At 35.0% G+C, this 12,943-nt stretch overlaps 1 protein-coding gene across 2 annotated transcripts in view; it reads right to left on the minus strand.

The window, feature by feature from the left end:
* LRPPRC (leucine rich pentatricopeptide repeat containing) overlaps positions 1–12,943 on the minus strand; it is a 92,575-nt gene that overhangs the window by 26,431 nt on the left and 53,201 nt on the right. For both annotated transcript variants that reach the window (XM_062571905.1, XM_062571906.1), the window contains exons 26-27: positions 1,659–1,727; positions 1,322–1,412 (exon numbers count right to left, since the gene is read on the minus strand). In XM_062571905.1, the coding sequence (XP_062427889.1) occupies positions 1,322–1,412; positions 1,659–1,727 (160 nt within the window). The remainder of the gene's footprint in view (positions 1–1,321; positions 1,413–1,658; positions 1,728–12,943) is intronic.

Raw genomic sequence — 12,943 nt, forward strand, 5'->3', positions numbered from 1 at the left:
AAATTGGTTGTGTCTTTTCTTGCTGACTGAAAAATTTGTGTGACAGAATTTGATAAATTGTATCTTCTTAGATTCTCTTCCTAGCAGACACACTGTCAGACTGAGTCACTGCTGGAGGGGAACAGGCTGCTTGTGAAGAAATAGGAGGACTCCCTCCTGTTGAGACAAGATTGTTTTTCAGGCCCAGTTGCTTTACAATGGTGAACCAGTATGTGGAAAGCCAGAACTGGGTAATATTACAGTTTGTTTTTGAAGTTTTCTGAGGCTGTTCAGGAAATAAGAAGGAATAGAAAAAAGTTCTCATAGGGTCCCCAGCCATTTTTTGTGGAAGCACTCATCTGTTCTGCCTGTGGTAAGTCCAAGGCAGAAGCAACCTCTCTTCCTTATATGAAAATAAAAAGGTGGCTCTAATAGTATTTTATTTAGGGTAATAGCATCCTGTCTTAATTAACCAAGAATATACATGAGGAAAAGCTTAAAATTCTTCTAAGCTCAGATGTGAATTTCTCCTTGAACATATATATCAAATTGCTGTAATGTCTCCTTAATAAATACACAAGACACTACATTTTATGCAATCATTCCAAAGTATGTAACAATCCATCTAATGCTATTTTTTATGTCTTGATTTACTGCTTATTGTTGTTTAATATCTAATCTTAAGAACATAAAATGTTTTTCAGAAGACTTTGAAATAACTAGTGTGAGCAAAATTTCCAGTATTTCTTAGGATGTATGATACAGTACAATACACAGAAAAACAGAACCATCACAGACCGAAAAATACAGAAAACAAGAAACAAAACCCACTACACATACAGTTTAAGACCATAGTATAAAAAACTTTCAATCAAAAAAAAAACCATGCTGTTCCACTCTCATAAGAAATATGGAAATTAGGTAGTGATCGGTTAGGTAAATTTAAAAAATCTGCACCTTTCAAAAACAGATCCTACTACAGCATGTTCCAGATCTTTATCAACTATGAAGACGTATAATAAATGATAATAAACGAACAAAGTTGTTCTTTAAGTTTATTAAAACAAAAACAAATTTTCAAATTAGAATATATGACAATAACATGGGATGGAAGACTTGTACTATGTAAGTTCTATGATGCTACTGTGTTGAGGTCTGCAGATAAAACTCCTACATTCCCATCTAAGACTCATCAGAAATTGTGTGCATGCTAATTCTGTATCAGGCCATCTCCTCTCCAAATCAGGGTTGTATTTCCCATTTCCAACCCCCAAAAATACCCAACCCAAAACCAAAAAACCCATGCAGAATACAACAGGAAAAAGATCAGTTGCTAACTTACCACACAATTGAAGGAGATGGTAGTACATCTCATCTCGATCACATTCAAATAAATTTTGAGTTAATTCTACCAAGTGTTCCAAGGTCTCCATCTTTGAAAAGAAGCAAGAAAGAATATAGCTATACCTCAGCCAACACTCAATTATTCTTATATGCAGTACACATTCATATAAAATAATATTTCTGTTGAAGTATACACTAGCGTTTACACACAGGATTATGTTTACATCAGCCTGTTCTTTCACAAAAAATCTATGACAAAAATAACCTTTCAAACCTTTCAAAGTAATTATTCTTGGAATATGGTCCCAGTTATATAGAATACATGAGTAACATACCTGATTAGATGATATACACTTTTTTGCAAACCACTGCAATCTTCCAGAGTGTGCTCTCAAGCCTGGAGTCTGCAAAATAACATTTCCAGAAAAAAAACACAAAAACCCAATTACTTCACTTAGAACAGTCTCAGCAAATGTCAACATAAAAATGTGAACTTTCATTATGACTAAATATAGTTCCTTAACATGAATGAGATTAGGTGCTCACAATCAAGTTCCACTTACAAAAGATTTAAAATTGTGATCACATTTTATTAAAGACATTTCCCATTTTAGTTGAACACCATTGTTTGCTATGACAAAAAGTATTGTTTTAAAATATGCTTCAGATAAATAGAAATATTATATCTACTTCTGCAGTAATAGAATATTTCTATTACCCTTGGTAATCATATCTGTTATTCATGGTAAAGAACTGTACCAAATATTTGCAAATTATGTTCACAAGGAAAGGTTTATATTTAAAACAATGGTAGAATTTCAGTAACTGGAAAACATTCCTCTCCCATCTTAATGGTAACAGCAACATTTGGTACTCCTCTGCTAACATTGTAATTTCCTTACAACTATTAAGATCTAAGAACACTATTGTTTTTTGATTTTGACTCCTCTTACTACTGTTCAGTAACAAAAAAACATTAAGTTACAGAGCACTAATTGCACTGTAACCAGCTGCCAATGCTAGATGTACTAACTGTAAGGTAACTCCTGCCCCAGAAAAGAGCAGAGGCTTACTCTAGGTATATCTACAAAAGAAATTACATAATATAGTTAATATCCTGTAGTTTTTTCTGTCATTAATTTTCCCAGGTTAGATGAGCCTTTGCTTATTCATTTCTTTGAGTGGACTATAGCCACACAATATACATTCTCTAAAAATGGTAGCTTCACCTAGCATAGACTTCTATGTGTGCCTTCTTAACACGACAGACCATCACAAATACATCAGTTTCTCCACTTTCAACAGTAAAATTTTTCAATAAAGAAAACCTAAAATTCTTAAGGAAAAACATTACAGATCTTCTATTGCCTAAGTCCACAGCACTTAGAAAAATTATAGAAAAATAACTATGTGCAAAGCATCCTGTACTTTTACCTGTCCCTCCCATACAGTACGTGAAGTAATTTTCTATCTTTGTGCTGTCTTGTTTCACTACAAGAATCATTTAGGGAACAGAGGACTGATTCCAGTTTAGGGGTCTAGATTCACATTAATACAGTCAAAAGTGATACCAAGAAAATATCTGCTCATCCCTATATAGAATAATGTTCAGATATAAGAAGTCTCTACCACTTAAGCGTTAACTGCAATTCTACATTACAAACACTATTTTGAAAAAAAAAATGCAAGAGGCAGTTTGAACAGAAAGCTCTGAAAAATACTGATTCTGTTCCAAAATAGTGAAAACAATTACCACTGAAGAGCCAATGTATCTTCTGGCTTTTTAAAACAGATAAACAATATATATTTCCCTGTCACCTCCTGCAATACCTGAATTTACAGAAGAATGACTTTGTAATTCTCTTGTAATTACCAATTACCTCTTCCTGCAATAACTCAGCTTTCACCAGAAAACCAGCATGTAAAGATTCAGTTAAAAATATTAAAATTTGCTAGAGGTATAAGAAAGTGACTTGCAGAGTAAATACTAAAGTCTATCATTCTGCCATTCATCCAAACCAATTTATGCAATCACTGCAAGGAGTTTAAAAGGAAACAAACAAACAAACAAACAAAAGCTCCAGGACCCTAATCATCCACCCCAGTTCCTCAACACAGACAGTCTTCACTGTGAATTTCACTGTACTGGAAAAATATGTCTCAAACAAGAGGTTATAGAAAAATAGTGGCTGCTCATGTATTCAAAAGTGGTATATAGTAAAACCTAAATGGAAAAAACAGCACTATTTGCAAAGCAAAACTGTTTATCCCAGTTATTCATGTTTACAGATATCTGTTCAGTGCTTTTCTAAGATCCACTGAGCAGTTACACATAAAATATGCTGGAAATTGAGTCAAGAATTAACGTCTTACACAACAGGCTCTTGAAAATGAAAAAAGAAAATAGTATGTTGCTTGCATTTGTAGCTAATCCTCTTTGGGACATGGCAAAATTCAAATGCTGAATTCACTTACAACTTTCAATATCATTGCTGATCCGAATGCCAATGAACTCAACAGCTCCAAAGCTACAAACTTTTTATAGTAAATCCTTTCCTGTTCAGAAATGATTGATGCGTCTGTCACTACACGGACAGCTGAGTTATACAACAGATATCCTTGTGTTTCATTTTGAAATTGAGAAGTGTTTTCACAAACTGCAGGTCTCAATCATCAAAAGAACATCTAGGTCAGATTAACTAAATCTCCAGGGCTTGCCTGATAGTCCATATTTGTAGCTTATCCCTTACCATCTTAGGGAATTTTAAACATTGCATTTAGCAGGAAGTAGACTTTCTACAATATAACAGACTAAAATAAAAAATAAAAAATGTAAGGACTACAAAAAAGTTCAGTAAAAATCTGTTACTCTAATTACTCTTCCCAATTCCTTTTAAAAATACTGCTCTTATCTGTTTAATGGACAAAACATCTGTATTTGAGCTTATTAATATTTTTGATTATTATATTTTGTCCTTTTTGCATTTTTAAGAAATTCACTACTTTAAAGAGTAAAACAGCTATTGAGAGTCTCAAACAATTCATACAGTGTATAAACTAAACATGGATGGTTTGTTTTTTTAAAATTATCTTGGAATATAAAACAGCTGTACTGTGTCAGACCAAAGCCTCATCTAGCTTTTTATCCTCTTCCTAGCAGCGATCAAAAGCAGATGTCTACGGGAGGATACGAAATGAAGGAAAACCTATGCAATACTTTCCCCTTAGTGCTCTTCCATTCCTCCATTGGTTCAGTGGTTCAGACTGTTTGTAGTAAGGGATTTCTCTTTTACGAACTTTTCTGCTTGCCTTTGAAAGCCACACGCATTTATCATCCCTAATGCTTTTTGCAAAGGGTTCCATGCCTCAGCTAATCTCTGCAGAAAAACGAACAAAACCCAACCACTTTTTCTTTGTTTTCAATCTAGCTTCTGCCATCCATACTTGAAGTCCTAAGGTTTTGTACTGTAAGACAATGAATTATTGATTTTTCTTTATCCTCTCCATTTTCACTCATTTTATACGAACGATATCTAAAACATGTCCCTGTTCCACTGTTTCTTTTCCAGACTAAGAACTCACCTACTTAGTCAATCCCTACTACTGAAAACATCCTGTACTTTGGATCACCTTTGAGACTATCCTTCTGATATATATTGATTCATTCACTGATTCTCTACCTTCACGCAGAGAACAAAAAACTAACCAGAGAAAAATAAACCTGCTGCATCTTTAGATAAACTGTTGCCAAGGAAGCATTCAGAAGTCATGGGAATGCAATGACTGAAAACCACTGAACCCACTGAAAACTCCTGATAGGTTCTCATCTTTCCCAGAAAAAAAATTTTAGATAGGCAACTGAAGAGTTCTAATCACCAGAAATTCTCTTCTGTACTAATGTTTCTATTTGAGCTAATTTCTGCATAATACAGTTGAAAGAAACAGACTACCCAATAAAATATTGGACTGCCAGAGAACTCTATTTGACGTTTTTGCAGACATTTAAATACTATCATAGAAATAGTTAAGCTTTGGTTAGTGTTCTGTAATCATTACAGTTAGTAAACCAATACATCTATACTCTACATTAATCAGCACAGGATAAAACTTTCAAAAAGTTTCTTCTCTAAAGAATTTCAACTGTACCTTTAAACACAGATTTTTTAAAAATAAAAAACAGCTTTTTGAAAAAAAAAGTTCCTTTTTGAAAAAGCAAACAAGTAATTTACAGAAGAAATACAAAGAAAATACTTCTTCACTTCTCTCTAGTCTCTTAAAGCAGAGATTTTCAGAAAACTGAAGGTGTTGAGTATGTCCCAGAATGGTAATGCTTGTGCTATAGCTGTCTTTCGATGCATAATTATTTGAAAGCCAGATTTTTTGGGGGGAGGGGGGTGTGGAGGGGTGAAGGACACAAATATGTGAGAATGAGAAGATGATTACTGTGTTGTTTTAACCCTCCAACACTGCACATCACCAAACTATTGGGTTTTGCTGTTTGGCTCAATCTCAACTGGTCGGCAAAATAAGCATTACGCATTCTAGGCACTTCCTTGACGACTTATTCCAGTCTTTCACAATATAACATTGCTATGGTTAACACATTCATTTTAAACATTCAAGTTTAACCGTGCCCTCCTTAACAGTTTTTTATTTTCTTCCCAAAGCAGTCCAATATTTTCTTAGGGAAACAGTTCTATGATAACTGACAATTCAACCATTACTAAGAATATTCAAAAGAAACAGTCTAATTTTATAAACCCCATCAGTACTGCACTTTCTGATGGTATTTTTCGGACAGATAGATCCATTCATCTTTCTCTTTGCAGCTGAATAATCCAGTAATAACAAGAGACAGCTAATGCTGCTAAGGAAGAAGAAAGTTTCACAATGAGTTATATCACAGCCAGAAAAGACTTATGTTACCAGTACCAGAACCAGTTACCAAGATTTAGATGCCAAAGCAATGCCTTACAAGAAAATGTTACTTTTCCAAACAGACAGCCTTAAGCAGACAGCTATGGGAACTGATGTATGTCATTCCTAACAGTTCTCTCCAACATAAGCATCGCTGAAGATAACAGTTGATGGCAAGCTTTAAAAGTTTTTTCACTTGATTCCACAAAAACTTTTAAGATATTCAAAAACTTCATGTAGCTTCAATGAAGCAAGAGTGTTTTGCATAGCACCTTACTTGAATGAAGTTTATTTTACACTGAAAGCTAGTAACTCAACACTTGCTTAAATCTTCCCCTATGTTAACTCTTGGCCAAATTCCTCACTTTCCCTAAGCAGTATGTGTACAATTTAATCAGGAAGTTATAATGAACATTTATATATGATTTTCTGCATCTTACATAAGAGACTGTTTACAGTGTTAAAGTAATATAATTCTGCTACACTTTCACTCATTATGAAATATTCCTTCACTTTCAAATAACAATGCACTAGTTTAAAAAAATTGATTCAAAAAATGTTTTAAAATAAAATTAAAATAATTTTATATTTCCTATCAGATACATGAAATAAGTATATCACTTTGCTGCATTTCTTAAAGTTATAATCTTTATATCATAAGTGAATTACCGTTTTGAGATATACAGAAAATGCAAGAGACAGATTTAATTCTCAGCTCTGAATAAATCAATTTTCAGACTGCACAATACTTCAGAAGCTGTAAGAGATGTGAGCTTTAAAAATTGAGAAGCTCTAAAAAAAAGGACTGTGCATCAGAAAACTTCTTTTGCATTGCAATTTGTATTGTCCAACAAAATACACCTCTCTAGAAGCTTTGCTTTTCTTAAAGCCACTGCACTATCAGGACAGCACTACAGCTAGGAATATCTATGCCAGGTATTGTCCTCTAATGGAAGTAATGCTTTTTCTGCAAGTTCATTTTCCACCTTGAAAGAAGGCATGCTCTTCTGGATTTCAGAAAATGGTTTTGCAATTATGGTACAGAAAAAAATCCTCATTTACTTTGTTTTATTCTTTCTAAACAAAACAAAACCTTCAGAACTGCTCATTATTAAGGTGAGATTCCTCGGGAGGCGGGGATGAATAATTGCTTTGTTCTTTGTAAACAATTTTGCCCAGTAACTATTTTCAGAAATAAGTAATTTGACCGAATGCATCCCAAAGCAATAATGCTGATTTAATGAGAAGCTGATCTGAAATATACTGACATTTGCAAAACTACTCAGTCAAGGAACAGTTATAATAAAGTTTGCATACAATTAAATCTGTACCTTAAATATGACAACTTTTCAGACTAGGGCAAATACTCCAGTGTCTGAGTTTTGAAAACTGAGTAGCTCCACACAACACAATTTATGCCTTCAAAAACTAAACAAGTATAGAATATTTGATATATTATTTGTATGGTATTTAATAAAAGACATAAGTGAACACATGCCTACACAATTATCCCACCTATATCTCATTAGGAGTGATTACATTGAAGTCCATGTTCTCCTTTCTGCCTTGGGAAGAGTGTTGCCAGTAGGTTGAGGGAGGTGATCCTGCCCCTCCATGCAGCCCTGGGGAGGCCTCATCTCGAGTACTGTGTCCAGTTCTGGGCTCCCCACTACAGGAGAGACGTGGAGCTACTGGAGAGAGTCCAGCGTAGGGCTATGAGGATGATCAGAGGTCTGGAGTACCTGCCCTGTGAGGAACGGCTGCGAGAGCTGGGCCTGTTCAGCCTGGGGAAGAGAAGACTGAGGGGGGATCTTATCGATGCGTACAAGTACCTGAAGGGAGGGTGTCAGGGGGACAGGGACAAACTCTTTTCAGTTGTCCCATGCGACAGGACAAGAGGCAATGGGCAGAAACTGAAGCACAGGAAGTTCTGCCTGACCGTGAGGGGGAATTTCTTCCCTGTGAGAGTGACGGAGCCCTGGCACAGGTTGCCCAGAGAGGTTGTGGAGTCTCCTTCTCTGGAGGTATTCAAGGCCTGCCTGGATGCAACCCTGTCTAACATGCTCTAGGTGACCCTGCTGATCAGGGAGGTTGCACTAGATGATCTCCAGAGGTCCCTTCCAACCTAACTGATTCTATGAAGATGAGAACAGAAGTGACTATTTTCCAAAATTACCAGAAAATAAGTAGAAAATGTTTAAAACATCAGCTTTACTACTGATGGTCAAGTCTGATGTATATTTAAGTATTATTGGAATGTTCCAAATTTACTAATAAGATTGCTGAAATAAATAATGAAGTAAAATATTACTCTACAAGTTCATTATAATAGTAAGAGAGGTTCACAAAAAATATTTGTGCTTAAAGAAATGATGAAGTCAAAGATACGTAAAAACCTTGCTCAAAAATTAAAAATCCTTGTTCTGGGTTCAAAATTTTGCTCTTTCCATTCTAAAGTGATTTCATGCTGTATGATGAACCCTAAAAGCATTATAAACTCAGTATTATTTTCTCTTTAACAAAGTCCTTGGAGCTAAGAAAGGATGCAAAGCTCTTACCATGACCCCATCTTTCAAACACGTTACACCTCTACTTTTCTGGAAGGAAATGGTTCAATAGTCATCTCCTTTATTTTTCTATCAGGAGCATTGAATTAAAATTCACTAAAATTTACTTTAAACAAATTCATCTATTTTTCTTTAAAAAAAATCAATATTTAAAAACTTTAAAATAACATGCACTGAACCAGTAAGCACGTATTTGTTTATCCCACATACACACATGCATATACATGCACGAACAAAAACAAAATACAGCTTCAATAATAGCTGTATCAGAGTCCAGTTTCACAGGGAGAAGTAATACTTTTATTAGACTAATGGGACTCAGTAATAAGAAAAAAATAATCTTTTCTTGTAATTATAGGGCTTGTGTGCCTAAAAGCTCTTCATCAGTTCCCCTCCCTCCCAGCTGTATACAGTTACTCTAATAAAAGCTATTACATCTCTGTATAACTACTCCTCAATCTCAGACCACCGTATCTATAACTACCTTTCCATTACAATTTGCATTAAGCATTCAAACATTTAATAGTCACCTCTCCTCTTTTCTTAACTGCACCAAAAAAAGTCTTTGTAGCTAAATTCTGACACTAGATACAATCATCATTAAACCACATATTAAAAATCTAAATCCTGCTGCTACAAATCAAGAAAACATCTTCTTCCAGTAGTTTCATCTCCAGTATAAAATCAGCAAAACTCAATTTTATGATGTAGATTTTTATTAGAGCAATTTGGATGAAAGAGGATTGTAATCTCTCAATATCAAGTAGAAATACTCTCATTGTTTTTATGGTAGATTAAATCCAATGGCAACTGGTATCCTGAGGTCTACTGACAGTGGATGTCACAGTACTTTGCTTAGATCTATTTACCTCTAGAATTAACCTGACATCTGTTGATAGATATATTCCTGTACACTAAACTTTCAACTCCAAATAGTTCTTTTGTCAGGTCTTGCAAATACTTCCCCCCCACACACACATTTATTCACATTGGAAGGACATTTCAGAAAAAGTATTTCACATCCATCTGTGTCTCAATTCTTCACAAACACATCTTTCAGTGAGATATGGTACAATATATTTAACTCTAAGGTAGAAGATGAGAATTTTCCACAATTTGATTCTGTCAAAAAGAATGCCAAAGCCCCACACTAGGCACTGGAATTTTCAAGGGAGGTTCCTCTCGCAGTACAACCGTACACACCCCATTTTCTACAGGAAATTCTGCCTTATGGCTCTGAGATCTTTAACTGTCTCCCGAGCACAATAATCTCCCTTTGCCTTTACTTGCAGGAAAACTACAAGAGAGACAGGAACAGCAGCTGTAACTCTCTTACAGGAGGAATCATTTTAATTTATTAGCTCATCAAATGTTTAATCTAGAACAATTTCAAGAACTATCTGTAATAAAAGTGAAGCTTCTCTACAAGCTCCCTAGTTTGTATCAGAAGAGAATATAAGCTTCTCAGATGATTAAAAAATGCCACTGATCCAATAACTGTTTTTTACAAAAGTATTTTGTTATCCAATGCTACAATCTCCCTGCTCTATAACATTATCCTTACCTTAAAAGGACTAAAATTAAAGTTACGAAGATCCTATCTTGATAGTGCAGTGCTAACAGAAGGCTGGTATTAAAATAAATGCTAATATGCACATCCTTAGAAAGATCTAGAAAAAGAGGAATTCGTGTTTACAGATTCTTGGACAGGTAGGTATAGCGGCAGGAGAATGAAAGAAGATTTAAGAGTTGTCTCATTGTTATTTTTTTAAACTGTTCCATGAAAATAGGAAATATTCACACTTTAATCAGAAAAGCCTAGTTTATGAAATATTTTTTGCTCATATTAAAGAGAATCATGTAAGTCAGTAGATAATGCTGCAAATAGATAACCTCTGAAGACACAAAAAGCCAACTGCCCTTGCAACAAATGGAGTGTGATACATATTATTAGGATATTTTTACACAGAAAAGACTGAGATTGATTCATGTGAGTCTTCAGAAAAATAAAGAATTCTAGAAGAGTTCTAATTTTACATATTTTTTCAAGTGTCCTTTTAAGAAAGGGTTATCTAAAGAGATGCACAGGATAAAGAGACAGAGAAGTTTTAGGAAACTGTTACCAGTCATGAAAACTTGAAGTTTTGGATGCAGCTGTTGACAGTATTGTACAACCTTAACACACAAGCTGTTAGCAGTGCCGCCTACACCATCACTGCAGTACTAGCAGAGGCTGCATTACGCTGTCATTCCAAATCCTAACTACCATGGTTTTTGCACATTTATGAAGTAGCTTCAGAACATAGAGCTTCAACCAGTTAACCCATCCTAACAGATTAAAAATTACATAAGCAGGTTGACTAACTCTTCTACTGCAAGCAACAGAAAATGATTAATAATGCAAGATAAACACTCATTAACTATTTTATTATTCTGTTTTCTTTCTTTGGAGTTCTGATAATGCAGTTTTTTTGGTCTTTTTTTAAGAGAGACTACATGTATGAATATACAAATCTGATAGTTCACTTACTTTTTATTTCACATCCTGTAAGTTAACCTGTACTTCTCAGAAAGGCTGATTTCAACTACAAAGAGATTCCTCACTGGTTCAGAACCATGCATATTTAAGTCACAGGTGTCAAGCGTTTGTTTTAACTTCATGAAAACAAAGTTCAGACTTTCCTCAAGTAGATTTTAAGCACTGCTTGCTTGAACCTCTGCTGCAGGACTGTTAGAGTACTTAACTACATGTAAATGCTGTGCCTCGACCAGAAGGAGCCAAGAGCAATCTAGACTATAATGTGGTTTAACTACATGCAAATTTAAAGAATATTTTGAAAACAGGAGTGAGCGTCAGAAATAAATGAAGGAAAAGGGCAAATCTAAAAATATCTAACCTTCAAGAAGGCTAACGGCTGCAAGTATGAGTTCACTGTGCAAAATTCAGAGATGACCTAACAGCTAAGTTAGACATAAAACTACTATATTCTAACTGTTTCAGGTAATGAATTCGTTTAAAGCTAAATCTCCATACAGCATATAAGGAAAATAACAGATTAATGGGACAGAGTGGGGACAGAAGCAGATTTTTTCTAAGGTAGCGTAATACTCTTTTTCATTTCCCCCTCTCCTGAGCGACCTTCTTAACAGTCTAGTCCCCACCATCAGCTAGATGAGTTAAAAGAAAAAAAGTAAAAGCAGAAGCCAACAATGGGTTAAACATAAGGGAATCCCAATTTCCCAGTTCTGACAACAGGGAAGAAGTTATGGTTTGGATAGCAAACAGAGGCTCTAGCAATTATCTTTTGCATATCAGGCTTATAATAAGAGTATTGGGCCAAGAAATTTTTCCAGGCTCCAGGTTCTCCTACTGTATTTACTGACTCTAGAGCCATAAACATGAAAAACTCCTTGAGAGTTTTTTTTCTTCCTACTTGAGAAAATCTGGTTAGATGATACCAAAATAAGACATTTTAGAAGATGACAGGTAAAGAAAGTATTTTTCTAGAATGAACTTCTGTGCCAAACCCATTTAATGAAACTTCCCCTCTGCTTGCGAAATTCTTTTAGCCTTTAGTTTTAACATTTTTAGCTAAAACCAAAATGTATTCTTTTTTCCTTTAAAGAAAAAAATCTGAAAAACAAAACTGAAGAAAAAGGCAATTAAGCTCAATTTTCCAAAGTAACCAAAGCTGTATTTGATGACATAAGAGAAGTTTTCCTGTGCTACTCTAAGGGGAAGAAAACTGTACCCAACCTCATGGTAAGACGCATGAAGAGAGACATACCAACTGTTTGGGTAAGATCACCTTTGAAGGACTCATGAGAAAAGCTTACTTTATCACGGTACAACTAAGAACTGAAGACCAAATCATGCTTGGATGCATTACTGCAACCAATCTTCGCTGCTCACATAACTCTTTCTTCCACAATGCTTGATCCCAGCAGAAAGCAAGTGGGCATCTACCAGCATATCCTTCTACCAGCAGTGCTCCAAGGGCCAGGCACAGCTAGATTAAAAGACTTAGGTGCATTTTTTTTTGCCCATTTCTTTCCTCCTTTCTATTAACCTTTAGTTGCCTTTTAGTCTTATCATTCTCTGCTTAGTCTTGCTGTCCTTCCAGCCTATTCAGTAG

Source organism: Rhea pennata, chromosome 3 (genome assembly GCF_028389875.1).
Source record: "Rhea pennata isolate bPtePen1 chromosome 3, bPtePen1.pri, whole genome shotgun sequence".
NCBI lineage: Eukaryota > Metazoa > Chordata > Aves > Rheiformes > Rheidae > Rhea > Rhea pennata.